The 25,017-nt window shown below is 39.4% G+C and overlaps 1 protein-coding gene across 26 annotated transcripts in view; it reads left to right on the top strand.

Moving 5' to 3' along the window:
• SUN1 (Sad1 and UNC84 domain containing 1) overlaps window positions 1-25,017 on the top strand; it is a 50,716-nt gene that overhangs the window by 23,283 nt on the left and 2,416 nt on the right. For 7 of the 26 annotated variants that reach the window (XM_072982514.2, XM_072982507.2, XM_072982508.2 and 4 more), the window contains 18 exons: window positions 712-738; window positions 835-1,029; window positions 2,682-2,804; window positions 5,464-5,547; window positions 6,266-6,376; window positions 8,973-9,071; window positions 11,560-11,653; window positions 12,323-12,381; window positions 13,739-13,884; window positions 14,473-14,709; window positions 15,760-15,846; window positions 17,059-17,102; window positions 17,811-17,953; window positions 18,404-18,654; window positions 18,875-18,959; window positions 19,840-19,955; window positions 23,251-23,418; window positions 24,174-24,266. In XM_072982514.2, the coding sequence (XP_072838615.2) occupies window positions 712-738; window positions 835-1,029; window positions 2,682-2,804; window positions 5,464-5,547; window positions 6,266-6,376; window positions 8,973-9,071; window positions 11,560-11,653; window positions 12,323-12,381; window positions 13,739-13,884; window positions 14,473-14,709; window positions 15,760-15,846; window positions 17,059-17,102; window positions 17,811-17,953; window positions 18,404-18,654; window positions 18,875-18,959; window positions 19,840-19,955; window positions 23,251-23,418; window positions 24,174-24,266 (2,162 nt within the window). Of the gene's footprint in view, window positions 1-711; window positions 739-812; window positions 1,030-2,681; window positions 2,805-5,463; window positions 5,548-6,265; window positions 6,377-8,972; window positions 9,072-11,559; window positions 11,654-12,322; window positions 12,382-13,738; window positions 13,885-14,472; window positions 14,710-15,759; window positions 15,847-17,058; window positions 17,103-17,810; window positions 17,954-18,403; window positions 18,655-18,874; window positions 18,960-19,839; window positions 19,956-23,250; window positions 23,419-24,173; window positions 24,267-25,017 lie in introns of all 26 variants that reach the window. The other 19 variants (XM_072982511.2, XM_078381530.1, XM_078381532.1 and 16 more) reach the window with 7 other exon arrangements.

Raw genomic sequence — 25,017 nt, 5'->3', positions numbered from 1 at the left:
ATTTAAGACAAAGCCTTTGGTTAGGCTGCCTTGAGAATATCATCTCTTTGGAGGTCGAAAGGGACTATGTATGTTTAAAAGTATCTGTGACATTATGAAACACAGGGAGATAAACTGTGAAACATGTAAGGCTTTTTTCCCCATTCCTATTAATCCTCTGACTCAAGGTCTGACTCTGTTCAGGCCAGATTTCTACTTACTGTGATGTAAGGAGGACAGGACTGGACACCCAAAAAAGTAGCACTGCTCTCAGAGAAGAACTTGATCCAGAGTGAGCATTAAAAGGTGCTGTCGTAGTTTCTAGCCTGTGTGCTACTTAACTAGCCTAGTTGTAGGCCTCCGTTTGTTCAGGTTGAAGAAACCTGCCTTAACTTATAGTACTGCATTTTAATTGTTGGTTTTTGCATTATCAGCCTTGTTTTACTGCTCTGTGTTGAGCTATTGGTAGAGCAAAAGAAGTGGTAACCAAGCAACAGAAACATTGTGTGTCTCCAGTTCTTTGGCCTCTTCAGTAGTCATGTGGTAAATAAAAAGACAGGTTTTTGTTGCTTCCACCTAGAAATGGAACCCAGTTTGGTAGATTACACAAATGGTTGTTCTTATTTTAAATTGTCTTGTGTGTAGTAAAGTTCTTCAGAGTTCTGCTTGTTAACAATATCTGGGGAAGATGTTCCTACTTGAATTCAAACAAATAATTTCTTTCATTTTTAGGTCTGGATGATGACGGTGATCTCAAAGGTAACAGGACTGTTCTTTTTATTATTATTATTCAGATAGATTCTGTCCCCAATTCATTGAATTTAGTCTGTTAGGTCACCTATTGCAATTCAACAGGTGAAGGTACTACAGTGATTCAGGCCAATGGGGACATAACAGCAGCTGAAAACCAGAGTGCACCGAGCAACGGCTATACGTGCAATGACTGCAGTATGCTTTCTGAGCGGAAGGAGGTCCTTACAACATACTCAACTCCTCATATGCTATCCTCCAGAATTTATTCCAGGGACAGAAGCCAAAAACACAAGTCCAGTAAGTCATTTTGTAATCTTCCTTTGCAGTTGTTGATGATAAGAAACAATGCAAGAATAAAATGTTACGATGATGCGGATAGCATGTTTTTAAACTTCACTTGGCAAAACCATTTTTGTTACTTCTGTGAGGTCTTTGTTCTGGCTTCAAAATTACACTGTGCGTAGCTGCTGTGTTCAAAAGGATAGCTGAAGAGAAATCCACTTGTTGTTTCTTTCATCTTTAAGCTATATTGCTCTCCCTCCCCCCTGGAATCAATAGTCATCTCTGAAATTACTACAGGAAAAATATGAGTTTACTCTTAAATGCTGGAGAATTTGTAATTTGTTAGAACATTCTTGTGGTGTTTTATCTGTGATTATTTCTAGCATAGAGAAGGTTTTTATATGTTGTTGATCCCCTTTAGGTATACTTTTTAATGGGGAATAGAGAGATCAAAGCATCATCTTGGAGATACTTGCACAATAGAAATAGACATGTATTTCTCCAACCTGGTAGAATCTCCGGATAGCTAGTTTCCCTTCTATCATGGACGCATATGGTCACCTTCTCTTGCATGCATCCATTTGAGGAGGATATCTGGTCACTTCATTCAGAGAGGCTTTTTAGAATTGGCTTTCTTTGCATAAGCTGTACTTGTAGGCATCCAAGGTTACTTCAGGGTCACATCAAAGTGAGTTATGAAGAGAAGTTGAAGTCAGTTTAATGCACAGTATAACTTGCACAAAGGAGGATTTTAAAAAAGGAGGGACAGTTAGAAGAGCTCTTGATTCTGAAGTGCCTGATCGGCAGTAGTACTTTCCCAGAAGATTGTGTCTGACACAGCTTTCTGCACTCCTCTGGTTTCTTGCAGTTCTTTGGTAGATAACAGCCTCTGTAAGAATAGATTTAATTGATTAGATGTTTCAGTAATCTTGATTGCCTCAACTTGGAAGTAGCTGTGCTTCCTGCCTGTTTGAGTATATGACAAAGGCAGAAGCTGAGAAGCTGGTTATATAGTTCAATGAGTTGGGTACCCGGCTGTAGAGTCAGAGATCAAGATTTCAGTTCCTCAGTGTGCCTTTCAGGGGAAGAGAAGACTTTGTTGCCTTGGGCAAGCTGTCCCAGAACACCTCCAAAAGAGGGGAATGGGAAATCACTTATTCTGTACCTAGAAAACCAGCCAAGGTTACCATACACCAGAATTCACTTTATGGCATGTTGCTGCTGCTGTTGTTGCAGTTAGCTGAGAGTCCTGTGTTACTGTGATTTGAACACTGAAGAAGAAGATTTTCACACAAACTCATTAGAATGTGTGCTTATTTTAGTAGCATGGCAAAATGAAGACTGTAAACTGGTATATTTTTCAGAAAGATTAAGGTGCAGGAAATACTGTGCTGCCTTTTGCTCTGCAGTTGGTATTTACATCCGACAAGTATGTCATCCACTTGACAGAATAATAAACATATTTCCTAGTCTTCCTGAGAAGGTGACAAAGATTTGTGTGTGTGTGTGTGACTGAGGCAGTGACTGCCCATTGCGTATGTGAATTTCATGCTAGCAGGGAAAGAACAAACATACAGTACTAGACCAAACTGGATTAAGTTGCCTTTCTTTGTGTCGGTCAATAGAGAATGGAAGAAAATAATGTTGTTTTAATGCTCTTTTAATAGGGGGCCTCCCTTTCTACACAAATAAGATTCTGCGAATGGCCAAGCATACCACAACATCTTTTACATCACTCATAGTGCAGCTATTCCAAATGATCTTGCTGAAGCTGGGCTATGATTGTAAAGGTACCTTTTGTTTTAAGATTGTCTTCTCTGTCCATCCATGACAAACACTGAAAATAATAAATATCTGTGCTTTTGGTGTGTGGGCATCTTTCTCACTGGGCAGCTTCTTCTGTTTTGCTGGACAATTTCCATAGTAATAGCTCTGACTTCTTTCTTGCATTCACTTGCCCACCGTATACCTCTTTCCTTGGAATCATCAGTATATATAGGTTTGATGTACTGGTGTGTGATTTTTTTTCTCTTTTTTCCTACCTTGAAATGGCATGGATGATGCAGTTTTTTAAATGAATAGTTAACTTTGTTCATGAAACTGGATTGTGCTGGTTGCATTATAGATAAAACCCCATTCTCTCAGACATTAAATCTTTAGAGGTTTTTTCTTTCTTTCATGTTTGTATGCTGTACTTGAAATTTACTTGATTGCTCTGATCAACTATGCATATCGGCATTAAAGTACACTAACCTGTGTGCATTTAACTCATTAACCTATTTTATCTTTTTCATTTTTTAAAGTGCCCAGTAATCATGGTTCTAAGTTTTTCCTGAATGGCAAAAAATATAATGTTTGGATATCACAAGTGTGCATTTTCAACCATGTACATTATACAAATATGTGCCTAAAGGTACTGAGATTTCTTACAATTCCTGCAACAAACACATGAATCTATTGTGGAATGTTTCATGAGTACATTAGGCCTAGATCCGAGCAACCATATATAACATGCCTAAGAGAATTTTGAAATTGTGTTTTTCAAATCACAACCTTCCCCTGAGCCATATGAGAAACTTTTTTTGAATTTTTTAAATGTATAATACAATAGCTGTGACACAGAAAGCTGCCTTATATCATGTCAGACTTTGATCTGTCTACGCTAGTTTTATCAATACTGACTAGCGGTATTCAGGGCTTCAGTCAAGATTCTCTTCCTGGAGATGCTGTGGATAGACTAGAACAGATGCTCTACAAAACGAGTTACAGCCCTTCCCAAAGCTTAGTGACTTGAAGATTCCACCAGCAGTGGTCAGGCCATTGGGAAATTCTTTGAATTCTGGCACTAATCTGTGGTTGTATTAATTGCCTTTTTCTATTAAGGTGTATTTGGGGTATTCATTTGGGGTATAGGAAATATAGGCCTATACAAGTTTTCTGTCACTCTTTCAAAATAAAGGACTCTTCCAGATATGACAAAAGTTTTGCTCCCCTTTTTCTTGCTTGGTCATGAAAGAATGCAAAGCTTACTGCAATTCACATCCAAATTTCGCTTTAAATGGCTGCCTCTCTGCTCTTTAAGAAAACCATTTCTTCTTAGGAAAACTTTAAGAGATCTTTAAAGAAATGTGTATTTAAGAGTTTTCCTGTGCTAGAGCTTTCATTGCTGATGTTGTTTGAGTGCTTATTGAAAGCTTACTTCTCTCTGGACATTGACTTTAAACAGAAAGAGCTGCATAACTAAATATGCCCCCTGGATTAAAGCAATACCAAAAATAAACCATGCTTTCAGGAGAGAGAAAAGGGTACAGAATGGTATGGAAAAAGTCACTGTATTAAGCAAGATAAAAGTAATGTTGTGTGGAGGGCAAGAAAAATACTGATGGCACAGGTACGAATACCCCTGCACAGGTAGACATAATGAGGACTGTCCACTCACTTGTCCGTTGCTGCCGCATGCTCCACACTCTCTCCAGTCACTCCAGAGCTCATGGTCAACTAGCCACTCTTGACAGAAGGAGGGAAGACAAGCCTCCCTGCCAGGCTGGTCAGTGGCTAGTCGACCGCGAGCTCCGGAGCGATTGGAGGAAGCTGGAGGGAGCGCGGAGCCCGCGGCTGCAGTGAGCAGGTGAGTGGACAATCTGGCCCCAGAGTGCCGTACCCTCATTATGTCCGGGGCTATTTGCATACGAAAACCCCCATCTCTACTAGTGTAGAGCATAGTACATTAAGGAGAATGAGTCTCCCATGTGGAAGAGCCTAAAAAAGTGAAACCAATTCTTGTGTCCTTTGGTTTCTGTTGGTGGAAAAGGGCTCATGTAAAGTCTGATCTTCCTTAGAAAATATCTAGCAAAGTAAATATTAGCAAGAAAAAGCATCCAATAAATAAAATGTTCTTAGAAATAAACAAAAATTATCAGGATGCAGTATTACACAGCAAAGTACAATACCATTCATAAATGTTCCCTCCAAAAATTTTGAAGGGGAAACATGAATTCATCCTAACCAAGACACCTATAAGCATGCCTCTGATCAGGCTTCAGAGGACCACCTTGGCTTTCTAAACAAAGAGAATTATTCACTTGTCGTGTACAAATAGGATTACCATTTAGACTGGGCAGTTTAGAGAACAGCAAGATTTTAAATATTCATACCCACAGGGGCTTTAGGCTTTGAACCACCTTCATCCGTACCAACCACCCATTCCAGAAAACCTCTGCTGTTCTTTTTCCCACCTTCCCTGAGCACTGGCCTAGGAAGCTATTTTTACAATTTGCCCTGAAAGCAAAAGAAGAAAAAAACTGAAAAATTACACTGCACCTACACAAGTGGTTGGGCATACACAGAGAAGTCCTTTAGGTTTCATCTTCTCTCCCCCCCACACACAAACACACACACAGCATGTGAAAATCTCTGTTCTTGTTTCCACCCCTCCCTTCTGTGTTGCAGCTCACTCTGATTACTGTGGAAGCATGAATGTAAAAGAATTTCTCAGGGAAGATGCCCACCTGGGCATGAATGGGGAATCCTTGTGTAAGTATGGTTTAAATTTTTATCTTATTTTGTGGAACTTGAGTTGGAAATCTGGATGATACAGCAGTTGTCCAAAGTTTTGTAGAGGCTGGAAAAGCATTGCATGTTGTCCGTCATTCATCATCCTGCACTCAGAGGAAGCTCCAGTTTGTATGCTCTATCACTGCCTATACTTCATTAGTTACCTTTATAGATGCACTTATCTATGGGATTTAATTTCAACCATCGGCTACAGCAGTGATGACTCAGAACAGGGGTGTCTCAAATGTTACAGGCAGCAGATATTAATAGCAGAGCTTAGAAAAGTTGCATTTTTGGACTACATCTTCAGAAATACCCAGGCAGCATGGCCCCTTTTCTGTGCTATGATTAGTGACATGTCTGTACAGGAAAGACTCCCTGTCTTTCCTCCACTGTTTTGTTGACTGCTCCTATCTCTATACAGAATGTGAAAACCCACTGTTTTGTTGACTGCTCCTATCTCTATACAGAATGTGAAAACCCAGCAGACTCCTGAAGGGTTCAGGCAGGTTCCTTTTGCACTGTAGCCCTTGTAGCCTCTGGTACAGAACTGAACTGTTGAGACAGAATGTATAGCTATCTCGGACTAGAGAGTCATTTTGAAAATAACTGTGGTGTCTCTGGCACACTGCTGTCTTGTTTGTGTATTTTACTGGTGAATGTGTTTATATTAATTCATTGTTACCACAACCAACAGGTGATGACTGTAAGGGGAAGAAACACCTTGAAACACACACAACAGCCCACATGCAATCCTCAAGGTCTAAAAGGGTAGCAAGGACCATTTGGCACATCTTTTCTTCCGCAGGTTGACTTGCACCTTTTTAATTTCTTTGTGTTTTAATTTCTTTTGCTTCTTCATTACCATCGCAATCTCTGTATCATTAAACACTCTGACTGCTTTTCTTAGTACTTCCCTGTAAAGTAGATTAGACTGACTGTTGCAGCGGCGACCTCTTAAGAATAGTGACTCCGTCAGCAATGCCCATCACCTCCTGCTATGATTTTAGGTTGACCCTTCTCACAAAGGGAGCTTGGCACAATTAATCTCCATTCTGCAGATGTCACAGGAACGTCAGAAAAGCTGAGCACTATAGCTTATTATAGTGATAAAAATAGACTGTTTTAGATGGAAAAGGAGAATCTTGGGAAGAGTGTGTCTGTTAATATAGAAATTGAAATGTTCCTGTCAGAAACAAATTGATAATAGTCATTTCATCTTCGTATTAGGAGTTCCATTAAGGGAGTGGGAAAGAAATTCATACCTCTCCTACCAATCTCAGATACCTTTTATGTTGATAATAGCCTCGGATTGCAGCTACTGTTTTACTAACAGCAAAGTTAGTTAATAAAACAAGGGCGGGGGGGGGGACCAAAAGAGATGTTTTGTTCTGAAGGAGGCAGGTTTTAGTCCATTTCAGTGAAAAATACAACAGAGACAGTCTTGTTGTCAAGCAGTACATCCAAACCATGAAAAACCGGATAAAATAACAAATGGAGCCACTTTGGAGTGACTTTCAACACATCATTGAAGCACACTGTTGTATCTCTTATAGAAAGGGAATCCTGAGATTCAGGTCAGGATGCTAAACACAGGTATATGGACTTCATTAACCTACATGCATGGCTACTTTTATTCTGAGCCCATTCATGACCATGGCTTCTTTGTCCCCAGTACCTTCTCGCTAATGTAAGGACAGTACAAAATGCTAGATATGTTTTTATTTGGAAGCAAGTCTCACTGCATTCAAGGGGGCTTACTCCCTGAAAAGTGTACATAAGACTAAATGACCTTTACATAACTTTTAAGGCTTAATGCACCACACCAGGTAACTAGATGTGTGCCCTAACTTTTTTAGCCTTATATCTGGACCAGAATCCAATTATGTATCTCCATGGCATCCTACTTCTTTGCTGGAATCAGCAATCCCTCCTTCCTCCTGACATCTCCATCCCAGGCCATGAAACCTTGTTCTGGAAAGCTGGAAACAACTCTGGAGCAGGCTTTTTGTGTGCTGCAGTGCTGCACCAGAAAGGAGAACAACATAGTGTTAGATACTGCAGTACACCAACTGTATATTGGCCCTAGAAACAGAGTTGCCCTTATCCTGTGCACCATGTGCAGAATAGTTAGTCCCACATGCCCGTCCTCGTTTCTCATCACTTACACATGAGAGTCCATTAAGCCCTCATGCAAGCAGAAATGCCGTTGGTTTCCAATGAGGCATCCTCCTCCTGGTTGCATACTTGCAAGTTGGAGTTCACTGAGGCAAATGTGGAGTGCTCTGGCCACAGAGCCGTTACATTCTGCACTTACCAACAGGATTCTGGCAAATGCGTAGATGAGATGAACACAAAAAGATAATGAGGTAGTGGCTGTTGTTCTCTTTAATGTCTATGGGCATCAAATCTATGAGCATGTGTGTAAAGGGCCACTCTAAGAATAATTTTTTGCACCCATATTCTGCCCCCTCTCCAGGTTTTGTTTCATCAAATCACATGGCAAGGTACTACTTTTTTAAAAAAAAATGATACGAAAAGAAGTAACTACCTGACTCGCACACAGAGTTTGGCAATGCTGACTCATTAATCTGTTGATCTTAAAACAATGAGAAATTTGTGAGCTAATTTTTCATATGATTAAACAACTAGCCATATAGAATAGCTGAAAATTACTGTGATTGTTTCATACAAGAACATCAAATAATATTGTTTGCATTTTAAGAATCAAAATAGCGGAAAGTTAGGATAGGAATTAATTTGAAGAATTTTCTCCAAGTTCCGTTTATTGCTGCCCAAGCCCAACTCAAGACTTCTTGAAAAATTTAGAACACATGATATGGTAGGTTACTAAGTATAGATAGAGGACTCATTCTACTAGTGAGATGCTCCTGTATACTGAGTAGTAAGAAGGGTAGGATGATTATGAACCCTGAACTCAGTCCCCTCAAGAAGTTTAATGGGCCATAAACATTCATCTCTGGTTTTGACAGCTTATCACCTTACTCTGTCTCAACAATTCTATCCATCTGAAACATTTGTGCTAAAACTGTCTCTTTATAGATTGCTATTGTTGACTCAATATCAAACTGAGGTTTGCCTTTAAAATGGTTTTGTAGCTATTTTAGTAAGCTGCTTTGTCTTAGTACTCCTTCGCTGAAATAGTTTTCTTTCTCAAGACCTGTCATTTTTAACACAATTTGGTAAATCTCTTGAAAGTAGAGCCCTATAGAACTATCAGAGTGAATGTTAGTTTATGATGTCTTGTTAACTCTCATTTGTCTCTGTTGTGGTTCCAAAGTTTTATTCTGTATATGGATTTCAAGTGTAGAGAATGTACCATGTTGGTTTTAATTGAAAATGGTTCCTGTTTTCTGTGTTCATATTCATCTGTATTGTACTAGGTTACTTCTTGCTACATATGTTGCAAAGAATGGGAACAGCAGGATGGTTTGTTTCCAGGAAGGTTTTGTCACTCCTTTGGCTGGCTGTTGTGTCTCCAGGTTACTATTGTTTGTCTGTGTGTGTCTTAGTGCTTTTGCATGACTAATCTGCATTTTGGATCATTCTTGCATTTTAGAGTAGGCGGGATTGGCAGATTAAGCTAAACTAATGAAGTTTAGAGCTGCTTCAGATATTACAAGCTTTTTACACATGGAGCACTGTGTTAAGCAACATGGGGCTTCCTTACACCATCCAGACAACTGATTTGGGGACAGGAGCAGAGACCCATCAAGCCAATGGGCAGGAACCTGTGGAAAGAATCTCCTCTATAGAGAGCCATGTGAACCACCAATTTCTTTCTAGTTCTATTTGTATCAGGTGGACAAGCTCCCAGGCGCTATCAGGGACTGCAGTAATCTTTACACACACATATATAAATGAAACTGGATGTTGCCAGAAGTGCACATCCAGTTGTGAGAAGAGAGAAGCCTTTTTAAAGTTTTAAGTTAGCAGAGGGCACAAGAAAACTGTCTTGAAAGGACAGTTGCTACTCAAGGGGCATCATTTTTCCCCCTCCTTCACTGCCCCATGGGGTGTGCTTCCAGGACATGAAAAAGAGCCAGGAAGCCATACGTGGCATTCAGGCCTCATGTTTTCCACCTTATCCTGTATTTATCCCAGGCCTGAAGCTGCCCTAAGCAAAGGGTTGGCATAATTTTTTTTTTACATGTCAGTCTTCTCTCCACACTTCTGCAGAAACTAAAACATCCTCTGTCCTGGCTGATTATTTCTGGTTATGAAGTTGATCCCATTGCCCAACCCAGCTCTGCCTGCCTAGATCCTGAAAGTCTGTAACTTCTAGTTGGAGAACAGACCATAAAAGTTGCATATAGATGAAAGTACTTCTCACAGATCCATGAGTGTGCTCTTCCATGTTGCCACATGGAAATGTGTCTTATTTTAAGCAGCCTTGGGTTTTTTCTGTCATTACTTAGTGCTGTAATCTGTAGTATCTGTGTATTTACAATTTTTAATAGCTCAGCATACTTTATGTAACATGTCTGCTTCCAGTATTTCTGGGCAAATTGGTCTAGTGATGAAAGAGCAGATGGCAGCTGTTGGAGAGCTCTGGGAGGGCAGGCACCCTGTAATTCCATGTCATCTTGGGCATCTTGCTTCCTCTTTGTAGGGTTTTCATCAACTGAGTGACTGAACGCAGCTTTAACATACAAGAGTCATTCTTTCCAGTTAAACCAGATCTGCTGCTTTACTAAACTCCTTATTGCATGACTTTGTACATTGATTTGTGTGTGTGAATCAAGCTCACTAATAAGGTCAAAATACAGTGGTGCACTTCCACCAGATCCTATTGCTGCTACCACAGAATGAATAATCTCCCTGCTTCTTCCTGCAGATCAGGGCTAGGAGCATAGTTTTGGCACTGTAAGCTATAGTGGGTGGGTTGGGAAGGAAGACTTGTTTCTGTTAAGTACTGGATAACAATGTACACCACTGGGTCTTGGCCATAGAGCATGATGTGAAGGTCTCTTGAAATGACATTTTAAAAGCTGCATGTATGTAATAACTTGCTGGTATCCATTTGCTCCAGAATTCTCTGTTCCTACAATATTCTTTCTGAAATATTTTTGTGTGCATGTTTGGCTTCCTCCTAAGCCAGTAGTCTTCAAACTGTGTTCCAGGGAATTAGGTCCATGACAAAAACAAAAAACAAAAAAAAACAAAAACCCCTAAGTAATAGTAAGTAAATCTGTCTTGTGACAGATCAAGCCTTGAAATGTGCAATTGCAGAAGAGTGTTAAGTTGCAGCCCAGAATGCACATAAACTGGCACAGGACCACAGTGAAACTCAGCAGACCTAGTCCTTGTCATCTCATTTTATCACCATGATTTTAGTGGCATAGCCTCATTCAGAATGACTGATATTTATATAAGAAAATTTAAATAATCAAGAACAACATTGTCAAATAGTTCATTATCAGTTATAGCTAAGATTGAAGTATCATATAATAGGTTAATCGCAATAATAAATATATACCCAGATTAAATAGTCCATTAATGATTTACATTATTACGTGCTAACAAAGGAAAGTACTAGAAAAAGAGAAGCTGGAGATAAGTAAATTTAAATAGCAGGGAAATAACCTCCATCAGACCCCATTTACAGGTCCTAAAGAATACACATTGGGGGGGAATTGGAATACAGTTCCTAGAAACCTGCACCCCCAGCATTGCTGCCTGTGGCTGTGGTTTTTTAATAAATAGAGTCAAAACCAAAAAAAAAAAATCCAAGTTCTGCTTCAGAGACTTTGAGTAGCAGTTCTCTTTGTAGATGGGGCCTAGGTCTTGTGGGAATATTAGCTATGTGTCCCAAACATGCTATAGAACATGCTCCAGATTCTGTTTGCAATCCCCAGCAGATACACTTGCATGGAGAACTTTCCCTGAGAGCTGAAAAGTTTGAAAACTGCTATCCAGAGTGATTCTGTTATACAGGCCCAGCTCACCCAGATGTCTGTTTTCCTCTAGGGAAGGCAGCTGCAGGAATGTTCTGGTGGCTTGGGACTGGATGGTATCAACTTGTTACCCTGATTTCTTTACTGAATGTGTTTCTTCTTACAAGGTCTGTAAATGTTTTGCACAAGATTTGATCTTAGCTTTTTAAAAAAAAATGTACATTTGTAGATGAAGTTGTTTGTTACGACGTTAGGTTTGTTTAGATGCCGCAGTAAACTTTGCTTCTAAAAACCTTGTGAATTCCAGAGGCAGTTTGCAGTAAAGTATAGAGGGTCACAATTCAAAAGAGAAAACTTCCCACACCTATGGCCTATTATTATTATTATTATTGTTGTTGTTGTTGTTGTTGTTGTTGTTGTTGTTGTTGTTGTTGTTGTTGTTATTATTATTATTATTTATATCCCGCCTATCTAGTCAATAGACCACTCTAGGCGGCTTACAACAAGGGATACAACAATAAAAACAGCAGAATTACATAAAGGAAAACTTTCAACAATTGGGTTAAACATTAGGAAAGAAAAGAGGAGGGGGATCAGGAGTTACTAAACTATTGTTCTCTATAGGGGTGTGTATCTACGTTGCAAACAAATGGCCCCAGTATTATTGCCATCACTCCAGAATACATGGAAACATGATGTAGTTGTTAGTAGACCTCAACTGTAATTTAACATTAGACTCAAACAATCTTTATAGTTGTATGGTGAGCATACACATGTGCACACACAATTGCGGTGACAAATGTGTTGACACTGAAATCACTGCATTTTTTTCCCAGATGCCTTCCAAAGATGTTCAGGTTGTTGTTGTTTCTCCTTCCACTGTTGCTGTTGCTAGGTGAGTCAACATGTTTGGGAATGCAGTCTTTACTGCCCAGGTAACTGGGAGGATTGTTACAATTCCTGTATAGAGTGTTATCCTTTCTGTACTGGATTCACCAGAAAAGGTATTCAGCTGCCAAGAATTTGACAGTTTCCTGTACAGAAGAAAGGGTGAAAACTGAAAGCAGGGGCAAGACTGGAATCTCATTTTCACAGAAAGATGGGAAGTCTCAATGATAGGGAGAGATCTTGGCAAGGAGACTTGTTATAGTGAGAGTAAGAACATCTCCAAAATGAGCAATTTTGATAGTGCTCAGCACATCTCTATTGTGCATTTGGTCTGCACAACCTGCGGCCCGTACATATCAAAAGAGGTTCACCAATGGTCCAGATTAATTCCTTTCTGCTGCATATGTGTACAGGATGAGATACAATACCTGGCTCTTAAAGAATACAATGCAGTGTTTTTTTTTAAAGCACACATATTATTGTATAGAAATTATGTATATTTTCATCAGGGAGTGGAATTTATTTAGAGGATTTGGACAGAATAATGTATTTTAATATATTTTTACGATGAGTGGGGCTTTGGTGAAGATTGGTATTAAAAGCATAAAGGTGGAGAATAAATTACCAGTAGAAACATTCCTGAAAGATACAGTAGCTGAGAACCTCTTAGCCAATTCCAGAAGGAAAACAAAACCCCAACAGAGACTTTTTTGATACTTGTGCCAGCACATTTTTGGTGCATACACTTCTGAGTGCTAGACTAGAGGTCTCTTCATCAATATGTGAAGTGATTTAGAAAATCAATAGTCTGTCTGTGGGGAGGGCAATACAGGGTTTTTAAAAAGGAATATAAGAACATATAGTAGAGCTGGAAAAGATGCAGAAGAGAGCGACTAAAATTATTACTGGGCTGGAGCACCTCCCATATGCAGAAAGGCTACAGTGTTTGGGGTTCTTTAGTCTAGCGAAAAGGCACCTTAGGGGGGGCATGATATTCCTGCATAATTTTATATGAGGCATATAAAATTATGCAGGGGATGGATAAAGTGGATAGAGGGACACCCTTTTCCCTTACACAGTACCAAAACCAGGGGACACCCACTCAAATTGGGTGTTGAGAGAGTGAGAACAGACAAAAGAAAATATTTCTTTACCCACCATGTTGTAGGTCTGTGGAACCCCTTGCCACAGGATGTGGTGATGGCATCTGGCCTAAGTAGCAGAGCACAAATTAAATGAAATCACTGTCATCATCTCTTATTATTCTTTTGCAAAGCTTATTTTTCTGAAGTAATGAAATCTGAGCTTTTCCTCTTAACAAGACCTTTCTTCCCCCGCCGCCCATTTCACTCATCTTGCATCAGGTTTATGGCACTTGGGTCTTGATGGTTTCCAGTCATTATTGCCAGTTTTGAATTGGACAAGCGTACAGAGAACGTACAAGTGGGAGGACTCTGCGAAGGCCGTTGGGCCTCCACCCGATTCATTACCAGTTCTGCAGCATCCTGATGTAAGTTATCTGGCAAAGGCTTTCTTAACACTTGTTTCACAGAAAAACGAAGGCCAAGAATCTGAAGCAGTCAGCGGCATATCAGCTGGGGAAGGTGGAAGGTGTTGTCCAGTACATCTGAGTGGTACCAGATTGCCTTGGGAAGCTTGGGGTGTGAGGAGAATAAAGCCATAAGCCTCAGACATGGCTCCACTACACCTCAGCCACAATGTTTGAAATGGGCTGCTCTCTTCACTGTTCTCGAAATGATTTACATATTCAAATACATATAATTTTAATGTTGAATTTTAAGTTGTCTCATTTCTAAAATAAGAAATAAAGAGAATAAGATCTGGAACTGACTTCTCAAGAGGGTTGTTAGGCTGTTACTACCTGCCTTTAGGTGGAGAGTAAAGATGAGTTAATTTCAGCAGGCCTATGGCTATTGTTTCAGTTTGTTCCAGTCTATTTTAAGGTTCTTAATGTTCATTGTGTTTTACATTAGTATACTGTGGTTGTGATGTAATTTTATTATTACAAGTGACCTTGAATGGTTTTCTAGAAAGGTGGAGTAAAATAAATCAATGTCATTTGTAAAAAAATTTTTAGGAAACTCTAAAGGTTTTTGATGGAAGCCGTATACATGAGCTGGAAAAGCAGATGGCCTTAATGTCTGAGAAATGGCATCACCGGGATGAAGAATATAATAAAATGCTACTTCTGCTGCAGAACTTTCAAGATCAAGTTACTCAGATGAATGACAAAAGTGAAATGTTGATACTCATAAAAAATATAGTGGGTCAACGCCTTAAAGAGATGAGATCTGATGAAGCAACACAACCAACGGTAATTTTGTCTGGAACTGTTTCTTACCACTTCGCAATTTTTTGCACAAACGTTATAGACTTGTCCTTAAAATATCCAGTAATCCTTTTGTTACAGGAGGACGAATGACATAGGAAATTGGATAGTTATCTCACAAATCATATTATAATTATTTGCCCTGAGGAGCTCTTCTGTTATCATTCCATTAGAGCAAATACATTGCTTTAGACTGAAGATGTCAAGATTAAGGGGAAAAAATCCCATTTTGATATAAAATGAATAGGCAGTATGTTCAGTACAAATGTGTACAATTAGCTTAGCATTTAGTCACTATTTGAAGTGAAGACGCAAATAACAATACATGTGCTCTTGCATGCCATGTGGTGGTTTGTGTGTCTTGACAGCAGCTTTTCCTACTTCTCCATCCATTCATGCCAGACGTTTCAACGCATTTTATGCTACAACACAGGAGAGAGAAAAGCTATGTGTCTGCTGTTGAAAGGGGGGTGCTGTCCAAACTTGGAAGGCAATGAAAAAGCTCTTGTCTGTGCCTTAAAGGAGCTTTTTGAATACTAGCCAGTTTTGACACAGATGGATTCCGGTCAAAGGACAAAATGCACTTTTTGATGACTGACCAGAATCTCTTTTGGATTTGCATAGTGTAAAAAAGCATCTGTACAAGCAAGTCTACTTGTGCTGTTGCACATCTGTTGTACTTCCTTTGCTTCGTTGAATTAGGGAAGCAGTTGCAGACCGGATTGCATGTCAGACAGCAAGACAGAAAGGGGGGGGGGGGGGAAGGCTGCATAGTTGCCTTGCATATGTGTTTTTTTCCAATAGTATTTTGGTCAATAGCTTCTGCATTTCACTTTACTTCTTTTCCGTTTGAGACTGAACTGAATGGTTCCTCTGGCCATTCTGTGTTGATCTGGCTTCTTACACTGAGAAATTATTTAGCATTGCAATCTTAAAATCTTGCAGTATTTGGAGATATAATTTCAAGGATTTCTTGCTTTCAGTATTGTAACATAAACCAATGCCTTTAAAAATTATGCCATTTTATTTTTAAAGCATGATTTCTTGGCCTTGCATCAAGAACATGAATGGCGTATTGTTGCTTTAGAAGATCTGCTTTCAAAACTCTCTGAAAAATCTGAGGTAATTACCTGCTTTTTTCCTATACTAAATTGTTAGATAATGAAGGCTGTCATTCTTAGCACATTTGATAGACTTAGTTCCTTGTGGAATCCACATAGTGCTTTGAAGTAAGTATGCTTGACAGAAGAGCATAAAAAGGAAGTTCTGTTTTACCTGTTTCAGCTTTTCAAACTGTTTCATTAAAAAAAATCAATAATTGATGGTCAAGCCAGTAGCCTCTGTGACATCCACTTAGTGCCGTGCCAGATCTTTCATGGCAGAAGCTCAGTAACAGTGGGAACAGATTTCTTTAAAAAAAATTTTTAAAAAATTAGATTTTTTAAAATGGTTAGAGAAGAAATGATCGCTTAGTGGGCTTGGAAACATGAAACTTGGCTTCTGATCCTTACTCATTCAGAATTTCATTTGGATTGCCTTAGCAAAATCATAATTTGTGAACCAAACCAAATTCACAGGGTGCACGTGTGGAGAAAATGTGTGGTTTTTTTAAAATTCTTCAGCCACTAAAATGCACGGAAGTGTTCTCCAATCCAGAAGCCAGAATTATCTTTGAAGTATTAAGATACCATATCTTAAAATATGATACAGCACTTTTATAAAACAGTATCCAGTTTAAAACTTTTTTTGCTATCGCTAAAAGTGAAGAAATGTGCTGGGATTAATGCAGGAGTGGTTTCAATCAATCAAGATTTAATTCTGGATGAGGATCAGACAGAAATGGGGAAGGGTTTTCACTTGCCAGGAGCCCTAGTGAAAATAAGATTATGCACCTCTGGTTTCAGCCCTGTGGTTAACAGACTTATGAGGAGCTCATGTGAGATACGTCAATGCCTGTCCTCTGAAAGGCAGCCTGTGCCTTTCTTTCTTGTCATTTCCCCCCTTCCCACCCCCATAGCCATATGTTGAGTTAATTAACTAAAGTTGGATTACAATAACAACCACCTTACAGTAGTTTAAGAGGGATTATTTTAAGTCACTTGCATGCTCCCTGTTCAAGCCCAGAACTGCTTAAAATGCTATGAAAACTTATAGGAGGTGTCGTGAATTTTAAATGATAGCTTGCACAGTATATTATACCCACTGCCCCACCTTCCACTTCCACAACCACTAGTCCCAAGTGTCCGCTATGTGAGGATCCTTTCTTATCATTCTTTATGATTAAGGGGATGGAGAATGTATGTGGTTTAATAATATTTTATTTTTGTATTTCAGGGAATCCAAAAGGAACTTGAGTTAACCAAAGCAAAAACGTCTAGGTATGGCTACAGGTAGTATGTTATATTTTGAATCTTGCTACTGAGAGGCGGGGGATGTCTTGGAAACTGAAGGTAGCACTACTTCCAACTATTTTTTAACACTCTGGATTCAAGAAGAGAAGATAGTTTTATAGATATGGATGGGTTTTAGTACAGGCTAGAAAAAGAAACTTTGTGAACTTTATTTCACAAGAAAAGTCTAGGAAGTGGCTGGGGCCACTGTGATTCGAGTCCAGAAGGTCTGGTGGGCCAAAGGCTTCCAACATTGTTTCAAATCTTAGATGGCTTTAAAGATTTCCCACTGTAGTGACAAAATCTAAATGATTCATGCTAGCCCTCTGTCTGTCCTTTTGCATCATCTAACTGCATAGTAGCAGGATGTGTTTCTCCTTTCCATAAGCAAAGCACACATGCCATTTTCTCTCCCTTAAGAACAGACATGAGAGTGGTGACAGGAGACACAGTAGTGACTCTTACATATTTGGGTAAATGCCCAAACTCACCTCTTACCTGCATTTCAAATAGTTGCTCAGTTTAATTCAGTAACTGTACAAACATCAATCTAGTTTGCATTCAGAAGTTCAAAATTTTTCTCATTTATGATAAAGAATTTTTTATTTGTTACATCTCAATAAGGTATTCCCTTGATTTTGATGCAAATAGTTTTGCTGTTTGAAATCTCACTTACATTACTTTTTGGTGTTTCAGTGACAGAGATGAACAAAACCAGCACCTCTTATCCAAGATTAAACATCTAGAACTTGAGTTGGCTCACATGAAATCAGAGCTGCTAAATTCACAGAGTTTGAAAACTTGCTGTGACAAAATGGATACACTTCATGAAAAGGCAGGTTCTAAAGAGATGCCTAATGAAAGGCAAAATGTTATATTTGTGTACTCACCCATAGATGAAGTGGGTGGTGTATTTCACAGATCATTGACAAGCAGATGATTGGCTCACCCAGTTAATACATCATCTAGAGTTACTAAATGGAGATGAGCACTGCCCCCTAGAGTCAGACATGACTGGACAAATTGTCAAGGGGAACCTTTACCTTTTTAGAGTTACTAATCTAAAATGTTTCCTATCCCTGACATGTCTGTTGATAACAATGATAATGAGGATTAAATGTTGCAGGGTTGGAACTGAAAGAGGGAGTTACGCTCACATAAGGTGGTCATGATAGTCGGATAAATGGATGGATGGATTTATAATAAATCCAGGAATATGGCAATTATGGTCTTTTGAAAGTGATCTGAAACTAGTAAGATAACTTATTATATGATATATTTCTAGGTAGATGCCCAGGTTAAAGAATCTGTCAAGTTCATGCTGTTTGGCAACCAACAAGGAGACTTGCCAGAATCACTGCTTCAGTGGCTAACCTCCAGATTTGTGAGCAAGAGTGACCTGCAGGTCTTGTTACAAGATCTGGAGCTGCAGATTCTCAAGAATATAACTCACCACCTATCTGTCACAAATACGAAGTCAACTTCAGAAGTTGTGACAAGTGTTGTGAATGAAGCTGGGATTGCAGGCATCACCGAAGCGGTAAGCAAGAAAGGAAAACCTGAGATAAGACCGCTAAATGTCATATTGCTTTTAAAAGCATGTTAAATTCAATAGAGACATTATAAAACAAACTTCCTTGGCAGAAGTGTTCCCTTGTTAGTGCACAACATTCATTGACTTACCATAATGTTGAAGTACAATGTTATGAATTTCCTCTCGATTTCTCACTTACTCTTATTACTTCTGTGTATATTTACAGCAAGCACACATTATTGTCAACAATGCCCTGAAGCTGTATTCTCAAGACAAGACTGGCATGGTAGACTTCGCTTTGGAATCTGGAGGTAATTCAGATGGAAGCATGTTTGTTTTGGTTTTTTAGTCTGTTTTAAAGGCAGTGAGCAATATATTTAAAAGAAAGACAACGTTCAGATCTAGTTTTGATTGCAGACATTTATATTTAGATTATTGGCTATCTCAAAGCTATATTGTTTTCCCATATTGTTCCCTAATCATAATCTGCAGTATTTCTATTAATATATTCTCCCCATACCAGTCTTAAACCTACAAAAAGTCCAGGTGTTCTGATATTCAATATTTTATAAATAGATGAAGTAACACTTTTAGATTCATTGTTATTACTTCCTCAAATGCCGTCAAAGTTCTGATTTCCTGTTGTACTACTTTTGGATTATTTATAAGGTATAGCACATAGCAGCAGCACTTACTTTATAACACATAACTTGTACTACAGTGTAATGTCCCTCCCATATATATATATATATATCATCTAGTTCAGTTTCAACCCATGGTTTTTTGCTAATCTGATTTTAAAGCAGGGAGGATCCGCCTCAACTGAAAGGCTTCATAATTTGGCTGAAGATTTGGACTTCCAGCCTCACTTCTTTAGATGGACTAAACAATACTCTATGAGACAATCTAGCTTTCTTTTCCTCCCTCTGTTAAGGACATTTTATTTGCAGAGGGAAATAATGTTTTCTTATCCTAATTAGGCTAGCACCTTAGTTGGCAGGACCCATGGATAAGAAGGGATTTCTCTTTGCTTTTAAGGTAGTGGTGATGGAGAATTCACTCCAGAAGGGAAAGGAATGGGAGAAGGGGCCCACCTACCCGAATCTGCTCCTGTTTCCTTAATATGAAAACTAAACATGCACCATTTTATAAACAAATCTTATGGGGTTCCTGTTTGTGTCTTTTATTGAGGTGGCAGCATTTTGAGTACCCGCTGCTCAGAGACTTACGAGACCAAAACGGCACTAATTAGTCTCTTTGGAATTCCTTTATGGTACTTCTCTCAGTCTCCTCGGGTTGTGATCCAGGTAATTATAACGTTGATTTTTAAAAGGCTTTTTAAGAAGGCATATCTCTGTATTAAAGGCACAGGACGTTTAAGACCTTTGTTCAAGTGTTACTGTGACTATGTCTGAACTACAGATAAGCTTATTCCTGCTCCTTGATGATGCACTCACATCTAGAATCCCTTATATCGACGTTAAGCAAGATTGTATGCAGTTGAATTTGCTTGTGATTTGTAATCCCGGGCAGTTGAATTACAAATCACCTTCCTGTAAAATGGCGAAGAGACCCCAGATACCACTGTCCTGAATTTGGATGTGCAGTAATTCTAGCTGTCTATGCCTGCTTGAAATCTGGGATTTTACTCTAGAGCCTTGATCCTCTAACATCCAGCAGAGTTGTCACTGTCACCATACTGAAATACACAACTTCTCTGCAGTAGCTGACAATATAGGTCAGGCACATTCTGGAGAATGCTGCAAATTAGTCATGACAGATAAGATACACCCGTACACAGATCTTGTGTGGGGATTTGTTAGCTAACTTTGCTGCACTGAAAAGGCAGGTGCTTCTGTTGACAACCACATGTTTGCTGTCCCTGAAATGTTAAAAATAAAATTAGTCTCATAAACGCTGGCTTTTGAGAAGATAATTGCATTACAGTGTTACCGCAGAAAAACTTAATTACATTGTTATTTTACATAACTGTAATACTGAATTGTTTACTTAAATCCATTTGTTGTTGTTTAGTCGTTAAGTTGTGTCCGACTCTTCGTGACCCCATGGACCAGAGCACGCAGGCCCTCCTGTCATCCACTGCCTCCCAGAGTTGGGTCAAATTCATGTTGGTAGCTTCGATGACACTGTCCAACCATCTTGTCCTCTGTTGTCCCCTTCTCCTCTTGACTTCACACTTTCCTAACATTAGGATCTTTTCCAAGGAGTGTTCTCTTCTCATGAGGTGGCCAAAGTATTGGAGCCTCTCTGCATCAAGATCTGTCCTTCCAATGAGCACTCAGGGTTGATTTCCTTCAAAATGGATAGGTTTGTTCTCTTTGCAGTCCAGGGGACTCTCAGCAGTCTCCTCCAGCACCACAATTCAAAAGCATCCATTCTTCGGCGGTCAGCCTTCTTTATGGTCTAGCTCTCCCTTACATACATCGCTACTGGAAAAACCATAGCTTTGACTATACAGACCTTTGTCAGCAAGGTGATGTCTCTGCTTTTTAAGATGCTGTCTAGGTTTGTCAGCGCTTTCCTACCAAGAAGCAGGTGTCTTTTAATTTCGGGGCTGCTGTCACCATCTGCAGTGATCATGGAGCCCAAGAAAGTAAACTCTGTCACTGCCTCCATATCTTCCCCTTTGATTTGCCAGGAGGTGATGGGACCAGTGGCCATGATCTTAGTTTTTTTTGATGTTCAGAGCTTCAGATGGTTTTTTGCACTCTCCTCTTTCACCCTCATTAAGAGGTTCTTTAATTCCTCCTCACTTTCTGCCATCTGCATATCTGAGATTGTTGATATTTCTTCCGGCAATCCTAATTCCGGTTTGGGATTCATCCAGTCCAGCCTTTCACGTGATGTATTCTGCATATAAATTGAATAAGCAGGAAGACAATATACAGCCTTGTCGTACTCCTTTCCCAATTTTGAACCAATCAGTTGTTCCATATCCAGTTCTAACTGTTGCTTCCTGTCCCACATATAGATTTCTCAAGAGATGGATAAAGTGGTCAGGTACTCCCATTTCTTTAAGAACTTGCCATAGTTTGCGGTGGTCCACATAGTCAAAGGCTTTTGCATAGTCAGTGAAGCAGAAGTAGATGTTTTTCTGGAACTTTTTTCTGGCTTTCTCCATAATCCAGCGCATGTTAGAAATTTGGTCTCTAGTTCCTCTGCCCCTTCAAAATCCAGGTTGTACTTCTGGAAGTTCTCGGTCCACATACTGCTGAAGCCTACCTTGGAGGATTTTGAGCATAACCTTGCTAGTGTGTGAAATGAGTGCAATTGTACGGTAGTTGGAGCATTCTTTGGCACTGCCCTTCTTTGGGATTGAGATGTAGACTGATCTTTTCCAATCCTTTGGGCACTGCTGAGTTTTCCAAATTTGCTGGCATATTGAGTATAGCACCTTAACAGCGTCATCTTTTAAGATTTTAAATAGTTCAACTGGAACGCCATCACCTCCACTGGCCTTGTTCTTAGCCATGCTTTCTAAAGCGCACTTGACTTCACTCTCCAGGATGTCTGGCTCAAGGTCAGCAACCACACTATCTGGGTTGTCCGGGACATCCAGATCTTTCTGGTATAATTCCTCTGTGTATTCTTGCCACCTCTTCTTGATGTCTTCTGCTTCTGTGAGGTCCCTACCATTTTTGTCCTTTACCATGTCCATCTTTGCAGAAAATGTTCCTTTCATATCTCCAATTTTCTTGAACAGGTCTCTGGTTTTTCCCTTTCTGTTCTTTTCCCTATATCTTTGCACTGTTCATTTAAGAAGACCCTCTTGTCTCTCCTTACTATTCTTTCGAAGTCTGCATTCAATTTTCTGTTACTTTCCCTATCTCCCTTGCATTTTGTTTCCCTTCTCTTCTCTGCTATTTGTAAGGCCTCGTTGGACATCCACTTTGCTTTCTTGCAATTTCTTTTCTTTGGGATTCCTTTTCTATGGTAATCGTCTGAATTGAATTCACCCATTCCCGTCCATTTTAAGTTCACTGACGCCCAAGATGTCAATGTTTATTCTTGCCATCTCCTATTTGACCACACCCAGCTTACCAAGGTTCATAGATCTTGCATTCCAGGTTCCTATGCAGTATTTTTCTTTGCAGCATCAAACTTTCCTTTCATTTTCAGGCGCATCCGCAGCTGAGCATCCTTTCAGCTTTGGCCCAACCACTTCATTAGCTCTGGAGCTACTTGTTCTTGTCCTCCGCTCTTCCTCAGTTGCATGTGGACGACTTCCAACTTGAGGGGCTCATCTACCAGCATCATATCTTTTAGTCTTTTGTTTCTGTTCATGGAATTTTCTTGGCAAAGATACTGGAGTGGCTTGCCAGTTCCTGCTCCAGGTGGATCATGTTTAGTCAGAACTCTCCACTATGACTTGTCCATCTTGGGTGTGCCTTCACAGCATAGCCCATAGCTTCTCTGAATTACTCAAGCCCCTTCGCCACGACAAGGCAGCAATCCATGAAGGGGATTAAATGCATTACTGTGAAAAAAATTTAAAATGCAGTCACCGATACATTCTAATTCTGCAGTACACAATGTAGTGTCCAGATTCTGCCATTCATAACTTTTCTTTCTCTCCCTAAGCCTGATATGTACCCTGGAAACTGCTGGGCTTTCAAAGGATCACAAGGATATCTCGTTGTCAGGCTTGCTATGATGATCTACCCTACAGCTTTCACCCTGGAACACATACCAAAAACACTGTCACCAACCGGCAATATTACCAGTGCACCAAAGGACTTCTCAGTATATGTAAGTTCAAACCTGAGACCAAAAAAAAAGGGAAAGTGTTTTGTTTGTATTCGTCTGCCATTGTTTCAGGTGGAAAAACGATGGCAAAAGATTTTCTAAATACTGCAGTGTATTGCCTTGTTATATAAGCTATCCCAGACAGTCCTGCTTCAGACCTCTTCCCTTGGGAAATGTATCTAAGATATCTTTTTAAAGGCCCTACTGTGTACCCGAAGATGTACCACAAAATATCTTTTAACAAAACATAGAAAATAGGAAGTTGAACTTTTAACCTTGTTAATTTTGTGTTGAAGTAGAACTGGAAAATTAAGATGTAACTCTTCATTATAAGCTTGTCTAGTGCACGGCCATTCTTAGTATTACATCACAGTTGTCCTGAGGCTTTGATGCAGTCTTTGTAAAAGCCAAGCATTAAATGGATACTTCACTTCTCCTCAAAATACTAGTGGGTGTGTTTGTAATCACTCCCTTCTCATAATATCTATTGTCTCTGTTGTTTCATTGCCAAGATGTTTTTTAAAAAAACAAAACCTTAAAACAGAAAAGTATTTTTGCTTCTTTGAGATTACCTATTTTGCTTCATTGTGACACAAATGTTTATGAGTTACCATCCATGTCTTCGGACACTTTTTTATTGTTACTGAAATAGGCAAACTTGGCTACTTCTGTGAAAAGATTAAATTAAAATGGAATCTTACATTCACATCTTCCTTAGCAAGACCTAAGAGAAACTTTAACCCTTTTTCTTTCATCAGGGTCTTGAAGATGAGTATCAGGAAGATGGTGTGCATCTAGGACAATATATTTATAATCAAGATGGAGAGCCATTACAGATGTTCCAAGTCATGGTATGTTGGCATTTCTGGCGATACACCCCCCATATGCAGCCTTTTGATTCTGATTCTTTTATTAAATAATTTCTATTTTTCAAAGCAAAACAAACCTGGATCATTCAGATAATAAATAGCTAACGCCATTGTTCCAGATCTCTGAACAAATCCCCCAAAACTACTAGCTAGCACACAAAAGAGTTTTATTAATCACATTTGCTAATAAGTTAAAAGAAATCTGGGTCCATCATGGGGAAGTTTATATTTCATACTCACTTAATTTTAAGCTTCCTCCACTACTGTAAGGTCATGTCAGTTATTGATGGCTCTGTGTTATTGCAAGAAATAATGGCCTTTTGGCTACTTTACTCTTTTCGACTGACATACCACTTGAAAGCAATTGTGAAGGATGGTATAGCGATAAATATGGATGTGAGATTGTAATCTTTTTTTCCTTTTAAAGATTATAATTTAGCCAAAGCTAAACAGCACTTACCTCTAATATATCTGAATGGGAGAGTCATATTCCCACAGGCGCCCATGGGAATTACAAGTGCTGAGCCTGGCCCTGGTTGCATATCGAAATGTAGTAGAACTAAATAATACCTGATTTAGCATGTTGGGTTTATTGAAGGGTGTTAATAACAGAGATAAGATACACCATTTATGTCTGATCCCGATCTCATAGGCAACTAAGCTCCAGGGGTTGTCAGTGCTTGCTTTAAAACAATGGTTCCCAACCTTGGGTCACCCAGGTGTTTTTGGACTG

The sequence above is a fragment of the Pogona vitticeps genome, chromosome 13 (genome assembly GCF_051106095.1).
Source record: "Pogona vitticeps strain Pit_001003342236 chromosome 13, PviZW2.1, whole genome shotgun sequence".
Lineage (NCBI taxonomy): Eukaryota > Metazoa > Chordata > Lepidosauria > Squamata > Agamidae > Pogona > Pogona vitticeps.
The sequence above is the reverse complement of the archived record's forward strand: the minus strand, read 5'-3'. Positions and strand labels throughout refer to the sequence as shown.